The following is a 19,870-nucleotide window of genomic DNA, read 5'->3' as shown; positions in this document are numbered from 1 at the left end:
ATAACTTTCAGTGACTAATGCAGGATGGCAGCTCTCTAGGCCTGAGCATGAAACTCAGAGTGGAGACGACTGCATTTGGGGGCCTTCTGCTGGCAGCAGCGCCTTCCCAGGTGAAAAGAACATTGTTGTGTTTGGCTGGCACAACAGGAATAAAGCTCTTTCAACAAGGTAAATTTCTGAACAGTTTTTCTCTTGCTATGCAGGGTATTGGCAGGGGTTACTGAGAGACCTGTAACCAGACCAGACAAGAGAGGCAGACGTAGAGTCAAGGTCTGATTTCATCTAGGCAAACAGTTCTAAGGTTTCCAGACAGATAGGCTGTATTTTCAAACAATGTTTTTTCCTCTTTGCTGCTCTCCAGTGCTCCTTGACTTTAGCAGTTATCTAGTATTACACATGATGCTGCTTACTGCACCATCTCCCTGCTGCTCAGTACAAGAGTTCACACACAGATTCTTACAGGTGCTATGAGATTGAAAGCTAATCTTCTGGCATAACAATTTGTTCTCATTACAGTATTTCCCTGTAGCAAATCTCCTCAGAGTAGAAACAGAACTAGAAAGGGGCCACCACAGAACACTAGAGAATACAGGGTGAGCCAGATGAGCTCACCCTCTGCCCTGTCTGCTGATCCATGTTCTGTGATGAACATTGTGAAAATCAGAAGAAAAAGATGCGTGGAATCAGTCTGCTGTCACCAAGTTCCAGTGGGAAGAAGGCAAAAGAGCAGAAACAGTGGATATGTTGGGCAGAGAAAGTTGAAGTAATACCACAGGACTCACAATCAGAGGAGCAACCTGAATGTTTAAGAGGAATCATGTTGGAGAATATTAAAAGGGTCAGAAAAGCTTCAAAAGCTCATTATGTCAGTGGGCAAGAGGTCAGATAACAGAGGATGATGTTCTCTATGCTGGCAACTGATGTGTGAGCTGTGGGGAAGGAAAATTATCCAAAGGAAAAAACAAAATTAAGTATATTGCTGGATATAGCAACCTCTCAACAGATGTGAGATAGAATCAGACATGTGAAGCCTGGCAGAATACTCAGGAAACGTTTACTTTAAGTGAGGGAGATTTGGGCTGTTTGCCAGACTGGCTGGGTGCAAACTACTTGATCCAGAGGCTGTACATCCTCTATGTGCAGCCATTAGTGCCTCTGTGCCAGAGACACACCCTAACACATTCTGCTGAAGTGTTAATGATGTAATTAATTTGGGCAGAGCACCTCATAACAGCTGTAGAGTCTGGAAATAAGTCTGAGTTCTGATGTATTTGTTTCCAAGGGAGTATGCACAGTTCCAGGCCTCCTGTATCTTCTGCATCCGTTTTATGTATTTATGTGCACAGATGTTGCACAAACAAATGGAATTTACCAATAGCTTGCACATAGACTCACACAGTCTTGAGAGGTACAGAAGAAAACTCCAGGTAAATAAAATGTGCCTCAAGAGAAAAGGAACCATATTAATTTAAAACTAAACACAAGAAGAATGTACCTTTCCCCAGGAAGGAATGCATTTGGAGAATTGAATCTGTTATCCCAAAAAAAAGTGTCATAACATGGGGACAAAGAGACAAAAAATCACGATGATCATCTTTGATCAAAACCCCCTGTAGTTTAGCAAAAGAATACAAAGAGAATATAGTAATACTCATGAGTTACCTCTGTAGGAGTTACTGATTCTATAGAAATGATTTTGTTCTTTTGATGATTCTTTCACTATTCATTTTTTCGCCTCGTATAAGGTGGTCACTTACGTTTGCAGACGTCTGGAGAAGACAAGGGCTTCCCTCTGTCTCTGTAGAAGCCAGGTTTGCACCTCTGGCACCGATGTCCCTCCGTGTTGTGCTGGCAGCTGTCACAGACGCCTCCACTGCGCTTCCCCGAGGCCAGCCACACGCTCAGGTCAAAGTGGCAGCTCTCGGCGTGGCTGTGGCAGCGACACTCTGGTGGGGACAGGAGAATGTCCTTCAGGCTTTTACAACTGACACAGTCATCACGGGAGCATTTTCCAAACCAATCTGGCAGTATTTTAAACCCTGCTGGAACCTGGAACGTGAGGGGGTGTAGCTACATGAAAATTCCACTTCCCAATAGCCCCAGTGCAGAAGAATGACCTGCACACTGAAATTCTCCATCAGTGACCACAATTTATCCCCAGTTTCTGTAATGGCACCATTACTGTAAATCACAGAAGTCTTTGTGGGGGAGCTTTGCCTGCTGTTATGAGCGGTGCTCACCCTGAGAGCCTGGGTCAGTAAACTCCTTCCACTTACTTCTGCATTCATTTGGTGCCCCTGTTTTCCCATCTCCTGGCTTCCAAGGCTGGTCGTTGTAGAGCGGAGCACATTTCTCACAGTGGTCTCCTGCCGTGTTGTGTCTGCACACACACTTCCCATGGACCTGCCAGGGAAAAGAGAGCACAGTCAAATGGCTGCAGTGACAGTGGAGTCCCCAGCAGCCTCACGAGGGGCTGGGACTTCTGCACAATTCCCACACAGCTGCCTGGTGCTCTTAGGAAACCCACAGAGCTTGGGGCTAAAACATGTACTTGTCTTTTTTCACAGTTATTAATGATGTAGAATTTTTCCTCTATCTTACAAAATACACACAGCAACAATTTAACTCTCAGTTGGCTAATTAACTACTGCATTGATGAACAACCTGTAGACTCTAGATTTGGTGAGCTAACAGGTCTTATTTTGATTTACAAGTTCAGGGTAAGAGCATGCAAAGAGTATCAAACACACTCTGGGCTAGCAGAGCCAAGTCACAGGAGAGCACAGGCTAACAGTGGATGCTGGGCTCTGTTTCATCTGACATTAACACTGATCTGGAAGAGAGTATAAATATAGGAAGTGAAATCACCATGAATTATGAAATTTTAAATTGTTAGATGAATGAGGAAATAGTCATGGATATCCTAGCACAGTTAAAAATGTAGCAAAAATATTAAAAATGGAAAAAATACCAATCACTATTCCCACAGAAAAGTGGGAGAGCTTTGAGCCATTCTTTGAGGATATTTTAACGTAGTACAATAGGCACCAGCCTGCCAACTTACATATGATTATATATAAATTAGATTAGTAGAAAAGACCCAGTAAAATTTTGGGCTATGGAACTAAGAGCACTGTGACTACAAGGGAAGAAAAAATTGTAGCCACAATACTGTGCTCAGTTTTGAACATCTTATTACAAGATAAAGTAGGAATTAGAAGATGTTCAACAAAAATGAGCAAAAGCTGCCTGAAGAATGGTGTTGAAATACATAAACCCATCTAAGCTAGAAAACAATACATAGTATTTGATGGGCAAATAAAGTGCAAAAATCTTGACTAAAACTGGCTGAATAGTTCTCTCTGTGACTATTTGCTTGAGAAATTACTTGAAGAAAGAGCTTACTTCCTTTGTACTTGCCTACCTTCATTGGAACACAATAATGATTTTTAGTTATGGAAATATTCAAATACATATCCAGTTTGGAAGCAGGTATTCACACTAGAAACCAGACTTTGCAAACTGAGCTAGTCCAGCCTTCAAAGAGAAAGTTACCATTGAAGCTACTTCTGTTCTTAAGTAATTTTACACACCAGGAATAAAACAGCCACTTCCACAATAAACTGTGATTTGGTGCACAAGATTCTGTAATATTAACCACATCTAAGAACAGCCTTGCAGAAGGGTTTTTATGTTGTTGCTACTTTTTGTTTGTTTGTTTTTTTAATAAATAAATAGTATTCCAATATCTGTTTGCAATGCCTCAGGGAAAGGATTTCACAGATAAATTTTTTGGAGGAAATATCAAGCATAGGGTGTGAGAGAAAGGGAGGGGTGGTACCATAAGTCACGTTCTACATTTATCACAAGAGCAGCTGCTATTTTGCCAGGAGACACTGGTACTAGAGCAGGAAATGTAAAGAAATCAGGGGTTAGACCCCTGTCCCTCCGTGGGCTGTCGAGGCTCCTGAGCTCAGCACAGCTCTGCCCCACTGCACATGAAAAAACCAGGCTGAAATTTCATTTTGACTGGGGTGTCAATTGACTTTAATCCTTTAACCTCACCATCAACACGAGTTAGGTGTTTCCACGGTCTGTCCCGAAAGCCAGGCTGCCCCGCAGCCCCCCTCCCCATCTGACAGAGCAGGCGGCTCGGCATCAGCAGAGACGCCTCCCAATGAGCAGCAGCCTGGATGTGCTCCCCTGCCCCAAACCCGTGTGCCTGCAGCAATTCGCTCTCGCTGCCCCGTGTCTGATGTCCCCGAGCAGAAAGGGCGCAGCAGGCAGAGCAGCCGATGCCATCGCCCCTCCGGGGCCAGCTGGCAGCGCCGCCGCCTCCTCCCGGCGCGCCGAGCGGGTCCGCCCCAGCCTCTCCCAGCAAACTCATCCACCTTCGAGGCATGAGCAGCGTGACAAATAACAGAGAAAAAGGCAAAAACACTAGAAATACTAATACAAGAGCGTCGTGCTTGTCTCTGTTTGGGTTTGACGCTTCAGGCTTTAAGTTCTCCCCTGTGGTCACAGGGGCTGCTCTTCAGAAGGCAGAGAACAGAGGAAAGGTAAAATGAACCTGACCCAGAACTATAGATTTGCACATCGCCAAACTTCAGACTCCACCTGAACTTCACAGCTCATTCGAAAATGGATCAGAACAAAATCCTAGATCTCTTCACTTTCTTTGGAAATACTTCTTGAAATGTATTTCTATGTAAAATCTGCAAGTTAGCCCATTTTATATTTTAGAAATACATGTAAAAGCTCCGTATTAACTATATTAAAAAATTATATGAAAAGTGCTGAGACCATGCAGTTGGGAAATGATAGAATTAAACCCTGCAATCTTGTTTTAGCCTTGAATGACATGATCAAATATTCATTATTCCACAGGAGCCTGTGCTTACAGTGCACAGCACAGATGGTGTGAACACTCATGAACAATTATTCAGAAAAATAAACAGGAAAATTCAGTGAGAGAGGAAAGGAGAGGTCGAGTTATTCTTTGGAAAGTAGACGTGTCAGTTTGCTCATTGCCCACTGGTTTGTTTGAACTGTAGTTTGTGGCATGTTGTGAGCAGGATGGGGGCAGAGAAGAGGCTTCCTACCTGTGATCCCTGCTATGGAACAGCTCCCAAATCCACGTGGAAGGATGACTGGCTCTCCTGCTGCTTTCTGGCCCTTTTGTCTAAGCCACTGAGCAGGCACAGGGAAACAGGGATGCTGGCATGGAGCTTCTTTTAGAAAGTGTTACATTTGGGTACTAACATTTCTGGCATAGGTTTAAGAAGAAGGCAAAGAAAATTGACTGGTATTGGTGCAAAGGTAAAGCAAAGCAAAAGAGAAAGTAGTCTACCATGTGTATCAAGGAATATTTTTTTCCATGGAGAGTAATCTCAGCATTCATAGGTGAAACAGCTACAGAAGAGAGTGCAACATGAGGGGACAATGAATTACAGAAAGGATTTGGATAAGAAAAGGGAATAGAGATTAACAACTCACATTGAATACACAAGAATAATGAATAATGGATGTAAGTGGCCATCACAGAAAGACTGGTTAATGCAGGAAAAGCTGAGCTATGGAAGAGACCTGTTACATTTAAGTGTAAGATGAAGTAAGGTTAGCTGAGGTGTCTGTGAGTAATGAGACAATTTGTTCTGTTAGAGAGGAAGAGATAGGAGAGGCAGCCAGAGACTAAAGTCCAAGAAGGAAATACAGGAAACTGTGAGATAAAATAGGAAATGGGATACTGCTTAAAAACAGGAGAATATGAGAGTCACATTCAACACCAGTACAAGGAGAACAGGTGTGTCCCTGAGTTGTTATTCACTGCTAAAATAAGTTTGCATTTCTCTCACCAAAGTGTGACCAAAAAGCTGGAAAACTGCAATCTCTATGAAACGCAAGATTTCAGGATGCCCTGGATCACAAATATATATATGACGATAATCAGACAAGTACAGATCCAGGGGAACCATGCTGACACCTTTCTATGCCCTGGAAAGCAGGGTCAGATTTACATGGAGATAATGACGATTAATAAGAAGAGGAGTGTCAGGAAGCAACAAGGACCAGTTGCTCTTTAAGAGCCAAAGGGCTGCTAGCTGAGGTTACAACAGCAAAGGCTGGGCCCCTCCTGGAGGGGCACCATCCCAAGCACTGTGGGCAGAGCAGGGAGCTAGCACCACAGAAACAAAAAGGAAAGGACTGGGATAATTCAGGAGCAGCAAGACACAGGCCAAGAAAGACACAACATGCAAAGTCAATTCAGAGGGGAGAATGAGAGACAAGCTACAGCACAGGCCAGGGAAAGGTGCAGGAGAAAGGTACAGACCTACAGCAAAGCCCCAACACCCCTCCAGGAGGCTGGGCCAGAGGCAGGGATGCAAACAAGCAGTAGGTGCCCAGGGCTGAGCTTAAATAGGACCCAAAGCCAATGGACAGAGAGCACGGGTGAGAGTCCCAGGTGGGGCTAGTCAGGGCTGTTAAAGTTCTATTAGTGCCTTCAGGACACTAATAATACCATTTTGATTTCCACTGGATTAATGTCATTGGAATCTTTAGGATATCTGAGTACAAAGAAGCACCTGTGGTAAGAGATACTTCAGTCTTCTTCATCTGGAGCTGGCAATCCAGGTGGAGGAAGCTTGAAAAAGCAAGGTGTGAGCAATAGAGGCAAGATTCATGCCACCAGTTAGGAAAAAAGCCAGGTTTTAGCTAAAGCCTGAGTAGTTTATGACACCGATTTCTATGAATGTATATAAATGTATTAGTACAGCAGATGAAAAATGAAGATCCAGGGGGTTTCTGTATCACCTCTATATTTCACTTTGTCCTTTTGTTCCTTAGGTAACACTTCATCACTTGACATGTCCTGATCCTTAGGTACAAAAGTGTTTAGGCCTATATGAACTTCCACTGGGCTCATTGCTGCAATATTTGAGTACTTTGGAAACATTATGAAATTTATTTTTATGACACCTCCCCCTTCATCTGCTTTTCCTCATTACTCTCATAACTGTCTTGTCTCTGAGGCTCTTTCCCATTCATTGTATTGAGAGTTCAGTTGCTCTCACAAATTTTTTTGAAACTGGATGGTGTCTTCCAAAGTTATTGGGGGAATGCATCTGAGAAAAAGAAGCAGGCAGGCAGACTGGGATTGTATAAACCTCCCCATTTCATAATACCAGTCTGAAGTCCCATGTGCATCCCCTGGAATAGTTTGTGTTCTTGCACTCCTGCTCTCCAAGTCCATTCAGTGGGGGTTGCTCCTGTCACTAATGCAAGCTGTCAGCTTTGAAAGATGAAAACTGCTGCTTTAAATGCAGATATTATGGCTTCCTCATACTTCAAGCTTTCCAATCAATTTTGCAAAGTGTGGACATTTATAAACTGACATACCTGAATTTAGAGGATATTATTAATCCAGGAAAGGAAGACAAATGTTTTGCTATACTCAGTCACCATCACATTGGCTTTAATGGCTGTGTGAAAGTGAGTTCTACTTTTGTGTTTTGGTATAGCAGCTGTGTTCTCAGACTGTGGCTTCATGATCTAAACTTTTTTTGGACAATCTCAATTTGAGACATTTCCTTACTATTTCTTTCTATGCTATCACTTACATCATGCCCTGATTTATGTATAAACTGGGCTGTAAAACCAAGCCATGTTTGGAAAAAAGCTAAACTGAGGGTTTTTTTCCCTTGGCACTAGTATTTTTAATCTGGATTAATTTCGTCATCTGTCTCACAGTACAGTCATGCTGTTACAAGTCTGGTGCTGCTGCCAAAGGCTTTGATTTGTACATCAACCACCTGAGCAGCTTTGGATCAGGACATAGAGGAGGTTACAGCTTTGTGCATTTTAATGCCAGGATGATCAGTTCCAACCATTTAGCTTGACCTGCTGTACTCAGCCATGAGTTTCATCCAGTAGCTCTTCCATCAAGCTCTGTAACTTCTGGGGGATTTACAGCACGTAGTGTAGAACTTTATCCTGTTTTCACACAACAGTTCCAAGAAATTACATGATACTTGGTCATCTTTGCACAAAGCTTCTTCACCTGAATTCTGATTCACGGCTGAGAAAGTGAGAGAAAATTTTCCACCTCTTTGTCCTGCAATTTTAATTTTTTTTAACTCTGTTCAGCTTTGTATGATACCTGAAGCCTCTTGCTTTTTCTCTGCCCATTTAGTTTCTTTACCTAGTGTCCTTTCATTAAACATTGTGTTTGTTGCTCTTTCTCCTGGGCTACTCTTAGTCTATCTGGGGGCTTTTTTCCTGAATGAAGGGTAAATTTGGAAGCCTTCCAGGTCAGAGCAACTGTTGCTTATTCAGAAAAAATGTTTGCCTTTGGACTCTATGTTCACTCTATAATGTCACCAGAGAAATTTGGGATACTGCAGTTTGCAATGACATCAGATGCTATCCCTTACCTGCTTGTAGTAAATTGACTCTTCCTGGGTCATTTTTCATGGTTAAATGAAACAGTGTTTGCTGTTCTGCTTTGTTTCTCTTACAGTTCAAATGGGCTCTGTAGTCCCTCCAAATGAAAAGACATATCTATGCAGGTTTATAAAAACATCCTTGAATATCAAGTCATAAGGAGAGCACATACAACTTACAAGAGGCCAAACTAAAAATTTCCTTCAACTTTTTCAAAGTTGCAAAGAGAATGAGTGATCTGGGAGGAAATCCCAGATTACAGTGCCTGCTGTGGGCAGATGGAGAGTTCAAATTCCTGCTCTAATCAGGAATGAGAAAAGCCATTGTATTCCTCTGTCACTGGCTGATTTCTGGTACAAGGGCTAATAGATGTAAATGTCAGAAAAGTACTACACATATGGGTATTTTCTGAGGCAACTCAGTTTCTGGCTCATATTTGGTGGCTTTGGTAAATTAAGTTAGCAGGAACTTGACAGGGAGAAGTAGAGTTGGGACACCTGTGGCAGGGCCACCTGAGCCCAGGTAGGTTTTTATCTTCATAGTGAGTGAGTGAGTCAATGAGCTGCTGCTCTTCCCAAATTCACTGAATTGGTAGTGATGGAGAAAAACCAGTGATAGTGTTCAGCTGAATATTTAGACTGACATCCCTAAGAGATTTTTGAACAGTAACAACATAATATTACTCAGCCTGTAACAATTTCAAAACACAGCTCTACCTTCTGCCTGAATTCACCTCCTTCATTTCATATTTCATTCTGCTTGCTTATTGTCTTCTTTCTGAATTCTGCCTTGATTATTATTGATTTTGGGGACAAGCTGTCCTCTTATTTTTGCCCGCAGTGCCAGTAACTCCATTATTAATCCTCAAAAACTGCACGCAATGAACAGCTGTCAGGCTGAAATGCAGCATCAGAGTTACAGTAGGTCACAAGCTCTTGTGAGTATCTTAAGAATGGAGAAAGAAGAAAGGGGAATGAAACTCAGTATTTAAATATTGAGTGCCTGAATCACAGAGTAATGAGTAAATACCACTGTTCAAATGTCCTGAAAGTGAGTGGCATCTCTTGCATCTCTGAGTTCTGGGCACAGCTGGAATCAGATAATGTGAAAACTTAGCTGGGGATTTTGAATAGAACTGCACAAGATATCTGAAGAGGAAGTAGATAATATTTACAAGGGTTACCACAGCCTGGTCACCTAGAAAACTGATGTAAAAAAAGCAAGTTTTACCTTAGGTAACCCCCATTATGCCAAACAAGGAATCCTACTTAGAACCAGATCCTGCTCCCTTTGAAGTAAGGGGAAAACTTTCCATTTGCTTCGTTGTGGAGGATCAGGCCCACAGGGAGTCTAGTTTGTCTCTGTAAACAGGATAAAGAAGCAAAAGAAACATCCGAGGCCACTTGTAAGAATTTCCTGGCACTGTAGGTACCAAAAATTAACAAGTAAAAAAAAACCAAAAAAGACCCTATTATACAAAAACGTTTTCGTGCGTATTTGCTTTCCTCTTTCGGAACTTACTTCTCATGAGCTAGAAAGAGAATTGTGAAATGTTTGGCAAACAAAAAGGACTTTGGTCTAGATTGGGTGTTCTGTCCATGTGCACTTTCTGCTTTGTAAACTTTGTTCTGGAAGCACCTCTGGACTCACCTAAAATGGGCCATCAAAGCAGATCCTAAACCTGGCAGCTCTGTGGGGACACACATAACTTTGTACATCCTGCAGTGTCAGTGCCTTGGACAGGATTGTGTTCTGTTGCATCCAGCCATAGAAGAAGACTGGATGCATTCAGCTGGCTAGGTCCTGGCAGTTGTTTCATTTGTAACAGCATGTTAATAACCCCTGTTAATAAAAATTTAAAAAAAAATACTGGGAAACAATTTGTAAGAGTTTGAAAAATGCAGGCTGTGATATTCAGAAAGGAGAATTTTGCCATTAGCTACCATACAAAGCTATGGAAATTGGGTGAGGAATGACATCTCTGTGTCTCCTATTATTTTTCCTATCAGAGGAAAGCTAAACAGAAACCAAGAAAACATTACTGTCAATAGCAACGGACCTCAAACTCAAGACATGTTTGTCCTGAAGTTTCTTGCCTATTTACAGCTCCCATCTTGATATCTCAAAGTTTTCCTTCTATCCAACATGATATTCTCAGTAGTTTGTACAGGAAATGTCGTCTAGATAAATTGTGTTGAGGGGGGTGCATGGCTTGTTTAAAAAAAAAACATAAAAAGCCCCACAGAGAGAGTAAGTATTACTGTTTTGCTCCAAAATAAGAAGTCAGAGAATATTTTCGTTGGATGCTATGCGCCCATTTTGGATCTCACTGTATTTTCACTAACTTATGACCAGAAATATGCATGAAACTCTGTAGGATTTCCAAATATGAGGAATGATGCATCATTTGGACATTGGGTTTACAATCTGCAGTTTTCTTTTATCCATTTGTTGCTGTGACACTGTGGCATCTGTGACATTGCTTCTCATGGAGCTGCTTTTCTTATTGGCAGCCTCAGTGGAGAGGAGAGAAGCTGAAAGGGTTGCCATGACTGAAGTGACATATCCACAATAAACTGATCATTGACAGATTATCCAACAGCCATAGCTCATCCAGTCCCTCCAAAATGGTGTTGAAAAATACTGGTTCAATAGTGTTAAGAAATTTGCTTTAATTTTCTCCATTATTTAGCCTCCATGTAGTATCAGTTTAGCAGCATTAGGGGTATTACATATGGAAGAGATTGCTGTCAGAGTAGGAAGAGCAGACTTGCAACTTTAAACAATAATGAATTTTCTAGGACCCATGTGCAGAATGATCTCAGATTTTGGTCCTATCCCATATCAAACAATTACAGTTGTAATCTACATGAAATTGTTTTTGTCTTTGTTAACTACAGAAGATAAATACATCATAGGAGGACTATGAACAATTAAGAACCTGAAACTGATATTACTTAAGACTTTCTGTGGAGGTCTTTATTTTTTGCAGCATTTTACTTAATTACCTAACAGCAACCCAGGAAACAAAGCTGCTCTGCCTTCAATCTGTGGATGATGAAAGATCATCCACATTAAAAACTGTGTGTCCTGGGACTTGGTGTACCTTAAATATTCGGTGTGGCCTGTGGATTGAATCAGATTATTTCTGGATGTGCAGTGTTTGTAACATCTTTTCCACACCCTGTTTTATGTGGGTCACCATTACCATGTGACTGAAAGCAGAGCACCTTTCCTCTGCCAAGAAATTGCAAAATGGCAAAGACTTTTTTGCAGTGTAGGTTGGCTGATGGGAACGGCATCATTGGTGTTCATCCCTCAACAACAAAGGCCTTTTCCTCCTTCTTGTAGGCAAGGAGATTGATGTATTTCAAGCCAAAAAGTTAAACACTTATATTAACTCCCTCATGCCAGCTGTGTAAACCAAACCTGGAGACCAGGACCTATGTGAACTCTCCCCTCACCACTACAATATCATTATTGGTAAATATTAAATAAAATGCAAAAGGATCCAGGGACCTGGATCTTCCAGGAGTGGGTTTTCTCTTGTGTTTGAGAAAGGCTTGAGTTGTAATGTCTAAAGAACAGAAAAGATGATTACAGTAGCATGATTATCTTCACTCAAGGCTTGTGATCTGGGAGTAGAATTTTACATTTTTACCACCTAAGGTTTCACACTTCTCTGGTTAGTACAAAAATAGAACCTAAGGAAGGATATGGAGAGAACTTTTCAATCATATCAACAGCTCATTTTGGGCATTGGGGAAGAGGAGACAAGGAGGAATCACCTTAATTTGCAGCAGAGATTATTGAGGCAGGCACTAAAGATGAGCTTTCAAAAGGTTAGAACTGGAACAACTACTGAAGGTTGGAATGTTCTTTGTCAGGAAAATCTCACTCAACAAGCATTCACTAGTGGATTGTTCGGGCGTGCTCGATCACACCTTTCTGTGAGGACACAAACCAGCCCACTTGTGGTCTTTTCCAGGCCTCCTCTAGGATTCTAGACACAGTTAAAACTACAGAAGGCTTTTCTTATTTTTTGCACAGCTGTGTTTGAATTCTTGCTTAGACAAAGACTTGATAATATCTGTGAGAATCATGTGCTGCATCCACCCTTGGTCTCCTGGGACATGAGTCACTCGTGAAGTGCATTTCATCCAAACTATTTCACCTTCTGCCCTGTGAAGTCATAGATGGCACAAAAAGATTCTATTCCCTTGTGACCAGTGGGAAAAATATCCAGTCATAGTTTACAGTGGTTATGCCAGTAACACACACAATATTGTGTTTTCCTTTTCTGATGGGCAGAATGTTTATTTTTCTACCAGCTGCATTCACTTAGTGTGTTACTCATCTATTTGATTTCTCTATGTGTCTATTTAACAGTTTGCAGTAAGGACGATCCACTCTCTAAACAGCTTTTCTCCAAACAGTTATGATTTAAGTGGGTCTATATTATTTGAATCTGATAGTATCACATAGTATAGCTGAATCTTGGATTTGTACCACAGATGGAACAGATTCAGAAATTATTTGAAAGTCATACAGTCCTAATTATCTTACAATATCTACCTCTGAACCTAGGAAAGTTGAAAGGAAGACAGTGAATACACATTCCAAAATAACTTCAACCAAAATATCAAGTGTACCATGTATCTAAAGGGACAGAAATTAGCTAATGATGTTTTTCTTGAGTCTTTTATGTCAGGGTGCACTGGGGGCTAGAGTTTTAAGGGCTATTTGGGTTTTCAAAACCCAATACAGAGACAGAGACTTCTGGATCCAGGGGAGATATTGACTAGTTTAAAGGGGTTGAATTCCATCTCTGATGTATGTGTGGAGGTGTACCTGGATATTTGATTAGACTAAATCTCCCCATGATTGTTATTACAGTTCTCTACACAATGCTTGCAGCTAAATCAAAAAGGTGTCATCAGTAATTTCCTCTGAATTTCAATGCCCGAGAGTGCATTCAAACACAAGTCCTCTTGTGCAAATCTGGAGTCAAATGCAGGTAAAAGACTGAACAGGGAAGGGACACTGAGTACTACAGAATAATTTTACTACAAGGTTTGGCTTTTTATAAAAAAAAATACAGTAACTTATTTTAAGATGCATGGATAAAAGAGTGGGAGAGCAGATGTTATTTTCACATCCTGAGTGTTGCTGTCTGTGTTGTGAAAGTAACAGAAGGTTGAAAGTCTAAAAGTGATGGCTGAAACCCTAAGTATGACAGAACTGCTCATGTGACACAGACTCAGAAAATCTGAGATCTGATGCTGAAATTCTGCCCAGGGTAGCCTTTGTATCAAAGACATTAGTTCAGTACTGTGCAGGCATATAAGTAGGAGATTTCACTCACTGTATTTGGGGTTGGACCTCAGTTCCAATTACAAAGACCAGTTTCAATTTATAGGTATCTTGAGGTCCATGGTTTTAGCAATTTATTTGAGTTTAAGAGTTCCAGAGTTTTTAGCAGTTATTATACATTAAACTGTAGAAAGGAGTATAGGAAATATTTTCCCAGACTGGTGTAGGTTTCACTAATGTGGATTGACTGTGCTGTCCTTTTTTTGGATAGGCTTAGGGAGGCTGGGACAGGATCACACATAAAATATACATTTAGGCTGAGGCAGCAGAAGCAAGTAGCAAGTCTAGTAAGCTTATAAATGTCTGGAACTCACCATGTTCTCCATGACTCCTGTCCTGTTGGCAAGCTCACATTCCTCTGCATGCCCATTGCAAAAGCAGCTGCCCCGGATGATCAGGTCATAAATAGCATAGTGGGCAAATCTTTGGGGTTTCTCTACCAATCCTGAGCCATGGCAGGGACATTCCTGTCTTTTTAACAAAAGCAGGCGGAGGTTGGTGAGCTTCAGGAGATCCTGAGCCTCAGGACTGTAAGGGTCTTCGATCTTGTTGGCCGGATTTAAGGCACGATAAATCACCTGAAAGAGACAAAGTTCACATCCCAGAGCTGACAACAGTGCTCTGCATACACAGCAAATATCCCAAGATGATCTTTAGGAAAAAGCAGAAAGCCCTCACTTCTTGCAGTACAGGCAATATGTCAAGGACAAGAGAAATCTACTTCCTTGTGTTTCTGAGCCCAGGGACAATAGTGTCACTCAGAGAAATCCAAGGTTTATTGGCAAAAATGCAGCCTTAATGCCATCCCAATTTCTGGAAGCATTTTAGGAGCATGACTTTAGCATGAGTGCTGGAGTCAGGTAAACAAAGGCATTAAGGGCATCTGTGAAAGAAGTGGAAACTGGGATCAGACTTTTTTCCTAGGTCACTTGAACTGTGGTGGAAACACAGCTTTGTTTAGGGCAGGTGAACACTGAGGGAGCCCTGTCTGTGCACAGAGCTGGGTGATTTATTGCTTCAAAGCAGCTACAGAGCAGTGAGTTCACAGGACCCGAGGTGCTTGGTGCCTGCTGGCTATGTGCAGGTTGTTACTCTTTTGTCACAGCACTTCTGCTGTTTGATAGTTCTCCAGAGCAGCAACAGCTGGGCTTTGAGCATCACAGTTCTAATCTGGTGTTTAACAGTGACTGTTGTATTTTAGCTCACCAGCACTCTACCTTTCTCTGTCTCTTGGGGTGTGCTTGTTTCTGTTGCTTTTGGGAGGGGTGGATAATGGAGAGCTGCACCACAGTCCTGGCCAGTGAAATAGAGAACGGTTAGCACGTTTCCAGGTTTAGATGTGCTAACTCCAATTTGACAGTGGTTTTCTCCTCTGCTTGAGTTTTTCCATCAGGTCAGAGGGCATTTGCCCTTGGAATTCTTCGGCCCTGCTTTATAAGTGGTCACAGTCTCTGTCTGACTCACTCTGTTAGTATTAGCAGAGTGAAATCTTTGTTTCCATAGGGATTCCCTTTTTCTCACTCTGTTTTGCTTTTTCTTTCTTCCTAGTGAACTGATCAGTTTAAATGTTTATAGCATGTAAAATACTTTTGCTCCTTTTAGCTTGCAGAAGCCACAAAAGAGCTTGTGGAACATGCCTAGTAGATAGTTCAGTTGCATGTTGATGGCACATGGGGAGACAAATACCCTTAACTAAAAGAATCAGCTGCCAAGCTTTGCACAGAACCCAGCAAAGGCAGTGGTACCTCTCCCACCTGTCCACAGTGTTTTCTATTTAGTAACTCTGTTCTATTTTTTCCTTTTAATTCTCTTCTCTTATACTGTCAGCTACTTACAAAGCTGCAAACAGCCTTGCTTGGTGAGATCAGAGATGCCCATAGCTCCTTGTTTGATAGAGCTGTGGGCAGATTGCCCAGGCTGTGCAATGCAGGTGCCCACATTCCCCTGACCAATGAAGCCATGACAAAATAGCCCAGGCGTTTCCACCCTGGTGTCTGCATTCCCCTGGTCAATGGAACCATAAGCAAATGGCTCATTCTGTTTTGTCCAGGTGCCCAGCATTCCCCTTACTGGTGGATTCACAGGACAAAGACCAAATCTGCATATCTGTCCAGTTCCCCTAATCCAGGATGGTCTGATCTTTTGGTGGAAACCATTATATGAACCCTGTCTCTTTCCCAGTCTCTCTGTGGGATCACACAGAGGTGGAGTGACTTCTCAGAGTCCTGAGCATCCGGTTGTGTACAGACACACTCATCTCCTTCCCCTGTGGCCAGCTAAACTAAGACCAAGGCAGGGAACTGGGTGGAAAAGTTCTGAAGAGCCTTCTGAGCTCAGAGATCTTGAAGAATGGTTAAAAGTCCCTGTGAAGCTGTTTAAATTGGCATAAACCAGAGGAATTGAGGGCAAAGCAATCTGTTTAGTCACTAGCTTTAATAAGCTCACACTTTTTAAAGTGTTGTCACACTTAGCATTCTTGTCTATGGTTTCTCTAATATACATGCTTAGTTAAGATGGTATCTCCTTTCTGATGGACCTCCAGAGGATACCCACCAGATAAGTGGCTTGAGAACACAAATGCTAGAGGTACTTCACTCCATAAAATAGACATCTGAAAGGTAATTGATAAAGCACTGGTTTCTGCAAGACCTGCTCTGCTCCTGCCAGTAACCTTCTTATACTGTTGCATATAGGAAAAGCCTTATAAAATAAGGGCCCTGTTACCCTTGTACAAGCATGGCTCAGGCCTGCTGCCTAGGCTAGGCAGAAAGGAAATATGGGAGAGTGACTCAGCTGGAATAGGGGTAGAGAGATGTGAGAGATTTGAGAGCCGTGAGAGCCCGTGTCCACATTGTGGTGCTTGGTTGGCTTGGGCTTATTGTGCCTAAAAACTGTGTAAACTGCTAAAACTGCTTAAAAAGGCCTGGGTTTTGCAATAAAGCCACTCTCCTCTGCACTGCCTGGGGACTCTGTGTCACTTTGCTTTGTACAAGGCTGGGCAAGAGGCCTCATGTCTGTGCCAGAGATCCCAGCTGTGAACAGCCAGTAGATAGCTATGGGACTCCTCACAGGAGATAGAGAGGAAGGGTGAATGAGGTGAAGAAAAAGAGGTTTTACTGGGTCTGTCTGAAAAAAACCAGCAGATAATGGCTAAAATATTTCTTTTTTCTCTCTGGCACTATACATCTTCTTGATTGCAATAGTCTTGCACTGTACTATGGTAAGAAAACCCTGTGCACTACTAGAAACCTATTTTGTACATGGAATGACAAGTTTAAACAGATGGATTCATATTTTGGGGTCTCCAGTCAATTATCCATCCTCCCCATGTCATAATTGGCATTCTGAGAGCACTGAGGTCTTTAGGCAAAGAGCAGCTGTCAGGGGCTCTTCTCTCACCAAAGGGCCACTTGCTTTCACCAAGCTGTTTTGTTTCTTGTTTCTTTGCTTGACAGCTTAGAAAAAGGTTTGGTTTCCTGTGGCTTTATTGTTTTGCAAATATTTTCATTTCTGGCCTTGCCTCTCTTGAGAGGAGTTGCTTTGGCATTTTCCATATCCCATTAGAACACTGAACATCATTTGTGAGTAGAGACATTAATAGCTTGGAAGTCCCATAGGGATTGTGGCATCCTTTTAAGAAAAAAAAACAGTATTCCATTCCAGCTGAGGTACAAGAGTTTGTTTGTATGATTAATTCATGACACATTTCTGTCTGGGGTAAGCTCACTGGTGAGACTGGATTTGCTTGTCCTTATTTCTCCCAAGGCAAGTCTTGTTAAGTGCTAAAGATCTGATTTGGGTGACATAACACTGCTGAGGTCTTCTGGGAGCTGCTTAAATGTTCTTCTAGGATTCAACCTCCAGTAAGGAGTTAACCTTCCTTAACTTTGTACAAATCAAAGACATTTTGATCAGCAGATATATTGTGCCAATAGAAATAGATTTAGGTGAGCTACATTTTGCACAGAGGTAGCAGTTTTATTTCACAACTAAATCAGTTTGGCATTTATTTCACATATGCATAAAACTAGAAAATTCAATTTCTCTCTCTTCTGGATGTCCCATTCTCCTTGAAATATTGGTGGTTATAATCCTTGGGCACAGGCAATTGGATAGTATAATCATCATCTCTTGCCTCACTTTTAATATTTGATTGAATGTTCTGTCTCACATGAAAGTGTGAGTCAGAAGGTGGTTCCTTAACACACAGATTGCTGTACTGTCAAGAAAAAGATGTTTGTACCTGTAATTTCTCCTCATTAGTCTACTTATATGTATTGATTCAAATAATTCTAGATTGGGATAAATTTTTAAAAAGAACTGGTATCTCACATCTCAGGAATTATTTTTCCATAAATGCATAATTTGGCTAAAAATAAATAAATAAATAACCCAACAAAACAAAATCCCTAAACTTTTTTCTGTGTTATGAATGCATGACTATGTTTTGAATTAATGTGTTTGGGTTTATAGTTCCCTAAGGAAAGAGAGATAGTTCCCTAAATTAAGAGATATTGATGGTGGTTATATATATGGGTTGACAATTTTATATGATTTAGGGAAGAATTTTATTTCTTTAAAAAAGGAGAAGGTATTGCTTTGATGAAAATACAGAGAGGGGAATGCAACTATTTGGTCACAGCCCCAGCACAATTGCTCAGTATAATGCTCAGTGAATAACTATGGCCTCATGGGGTTCTGGATTGATTTCAGTAGGAACTCAGTTTTATGTACTGTTTTCTTTCCATACAAATGGGCTATTGATATTCAAGTACTTTGTGCAATGGGGGGAATATTAATAAACTTGTATCTGGAAAATTCCCTGAGAATTCCTGGAGATGGATATCCATACATGCAATTTTAATAACTACAGGCAAGAGATAAGAGTTTGGCCATCTCAACCATGGATGCATGAATGTATTAAAGATTAGATTATAAATGGATCTAAGTATTATTGAGCTCCTAGAGTGATGAGCTGTAGGAGGAGACATTCCACCTTTTCACTGTTATTTGTTCCTTTTATTTCAGTTTTCAGGTTGGTAATCCTCAAGCCTATGAAGCAAATTCCTTCTATACAGATAGACATTTGACTTCTGCCTTTTGCAGAAAGACAGAAATATTATTATTTTTTCATTTGCCAGAGATACTGTGTGAATTTTCAATTTTCCATTACATTAACACAAAAAATATGAAGAGAGAATAATGAAAAAGAAGGGTTTTCTTTTAATTAAGATGCAAGTTTTGAAAAGAGCTTCCCATGATTTTCACTGTAAAGCTATTTCTCATCTAATGAAATCTCTATCTGGTAGCAAGCTCTGTTCTTTTTTTTTTTATTTATTTTGCTGTAATGGACTGCTCTGAAATCTCCCAGTTGTTTCCCTAAATATCAGTGTGCAGCTGTCATGAAAGTAGCATAGGCACAGCTGCAGAAGAAAATCTGATGGTGACTGAGTCTGCTTAGGGACACCCTAGAAATCTTTCCATTGAACTGGGTGGAAGCTGAAGGTGTGCAGCACCTCTGTAATTTAACCCTTGGTGGAAATCCATCCTAGGTCACGAGTTTCTCTTATAACCAGGAGCTGGCACTGGAGCTGAATGCTGAGTAGGGCGTTCATGCTTATCTGCATATCTGCCATCCAGCGCATATTTGTCATTCTCATTCTCAAAAGTCAGTCAGCTGCACCTCAAAAAGATGGTCCCTGTCCTCTCCTGACCTTCCTCAGAGCAAGGAAGTCTGGAAAATGCTGTAAGTGTGCAAAGCTAAAAGGCAGCCACTGTTAGGTGACTGGTTTTGCTGTATACAAGTTGGCTCTGCCTCACATTGTTTTATCAACAATCAAGAGATCATCTTCATTTCGGAGACAGTGTCTCAGATTTTTGATTTCTTGCCATAGGTTTTGCTTCTCCATTCCTGATGCATCTAATTCTGTTTTCTTAACCTGATCTTCCAGCCAGTATTAGTCAGAAGAGATGTGGACACAACAAATGTTCCCCCTTGCAAACTCATAGCCTAAGGTCAAGGAATATGAATCATAAATGGAGGGCAGTGCCAATG

General features: G+C 41.4%; 1 protein-coding gene across 1 annotated transcript in view; it reads right to left on the bottom strand.

Annotated features, from left to right (window-relative positions):
* LOC311158663 (netrin-4-like) overlaps nt 1-19,870 on the bottom strand; it is a 44,718-nt gene that overhangs the window by 11,197 nt on the left and 13,651 nt on the right. Inside the window, exons 3-5 of the mRNA XM_084214231.1 lie at nt 14,130-14,393; nt 2,277-2,403; nt 1,758-1,946 (exon numbers count right to left, since the gene is read on the bottom strand). Of these exons, the coding sequence (XP_084070357.1) occupies nt 1,758-1,946; nt 2,277-2,403; nt 14,130-14,393 (580 nt within the window). The remainder of the gene's footprint in view (nt 1-1,757; nt 1,947-2,276; nt 2,404-14,129; nt 14,394-19,870) is intronic.

This window comes from Fringilla coelebs, assembly GCF_963513975.1.
Source record: "Fringilla coelebs genome assembly, chromosome: 13".
Lineage (NCBI taxonomy): Eukaryota > Metazoa > Chordata > Aves > Passeriformes > Fringillidae > Fringilla > Fringilla coelebs.
Note: the sequence above shows the minus strand (reverse complement) of the source record. Positions and strands in the feature narration are given on the sequence as shown.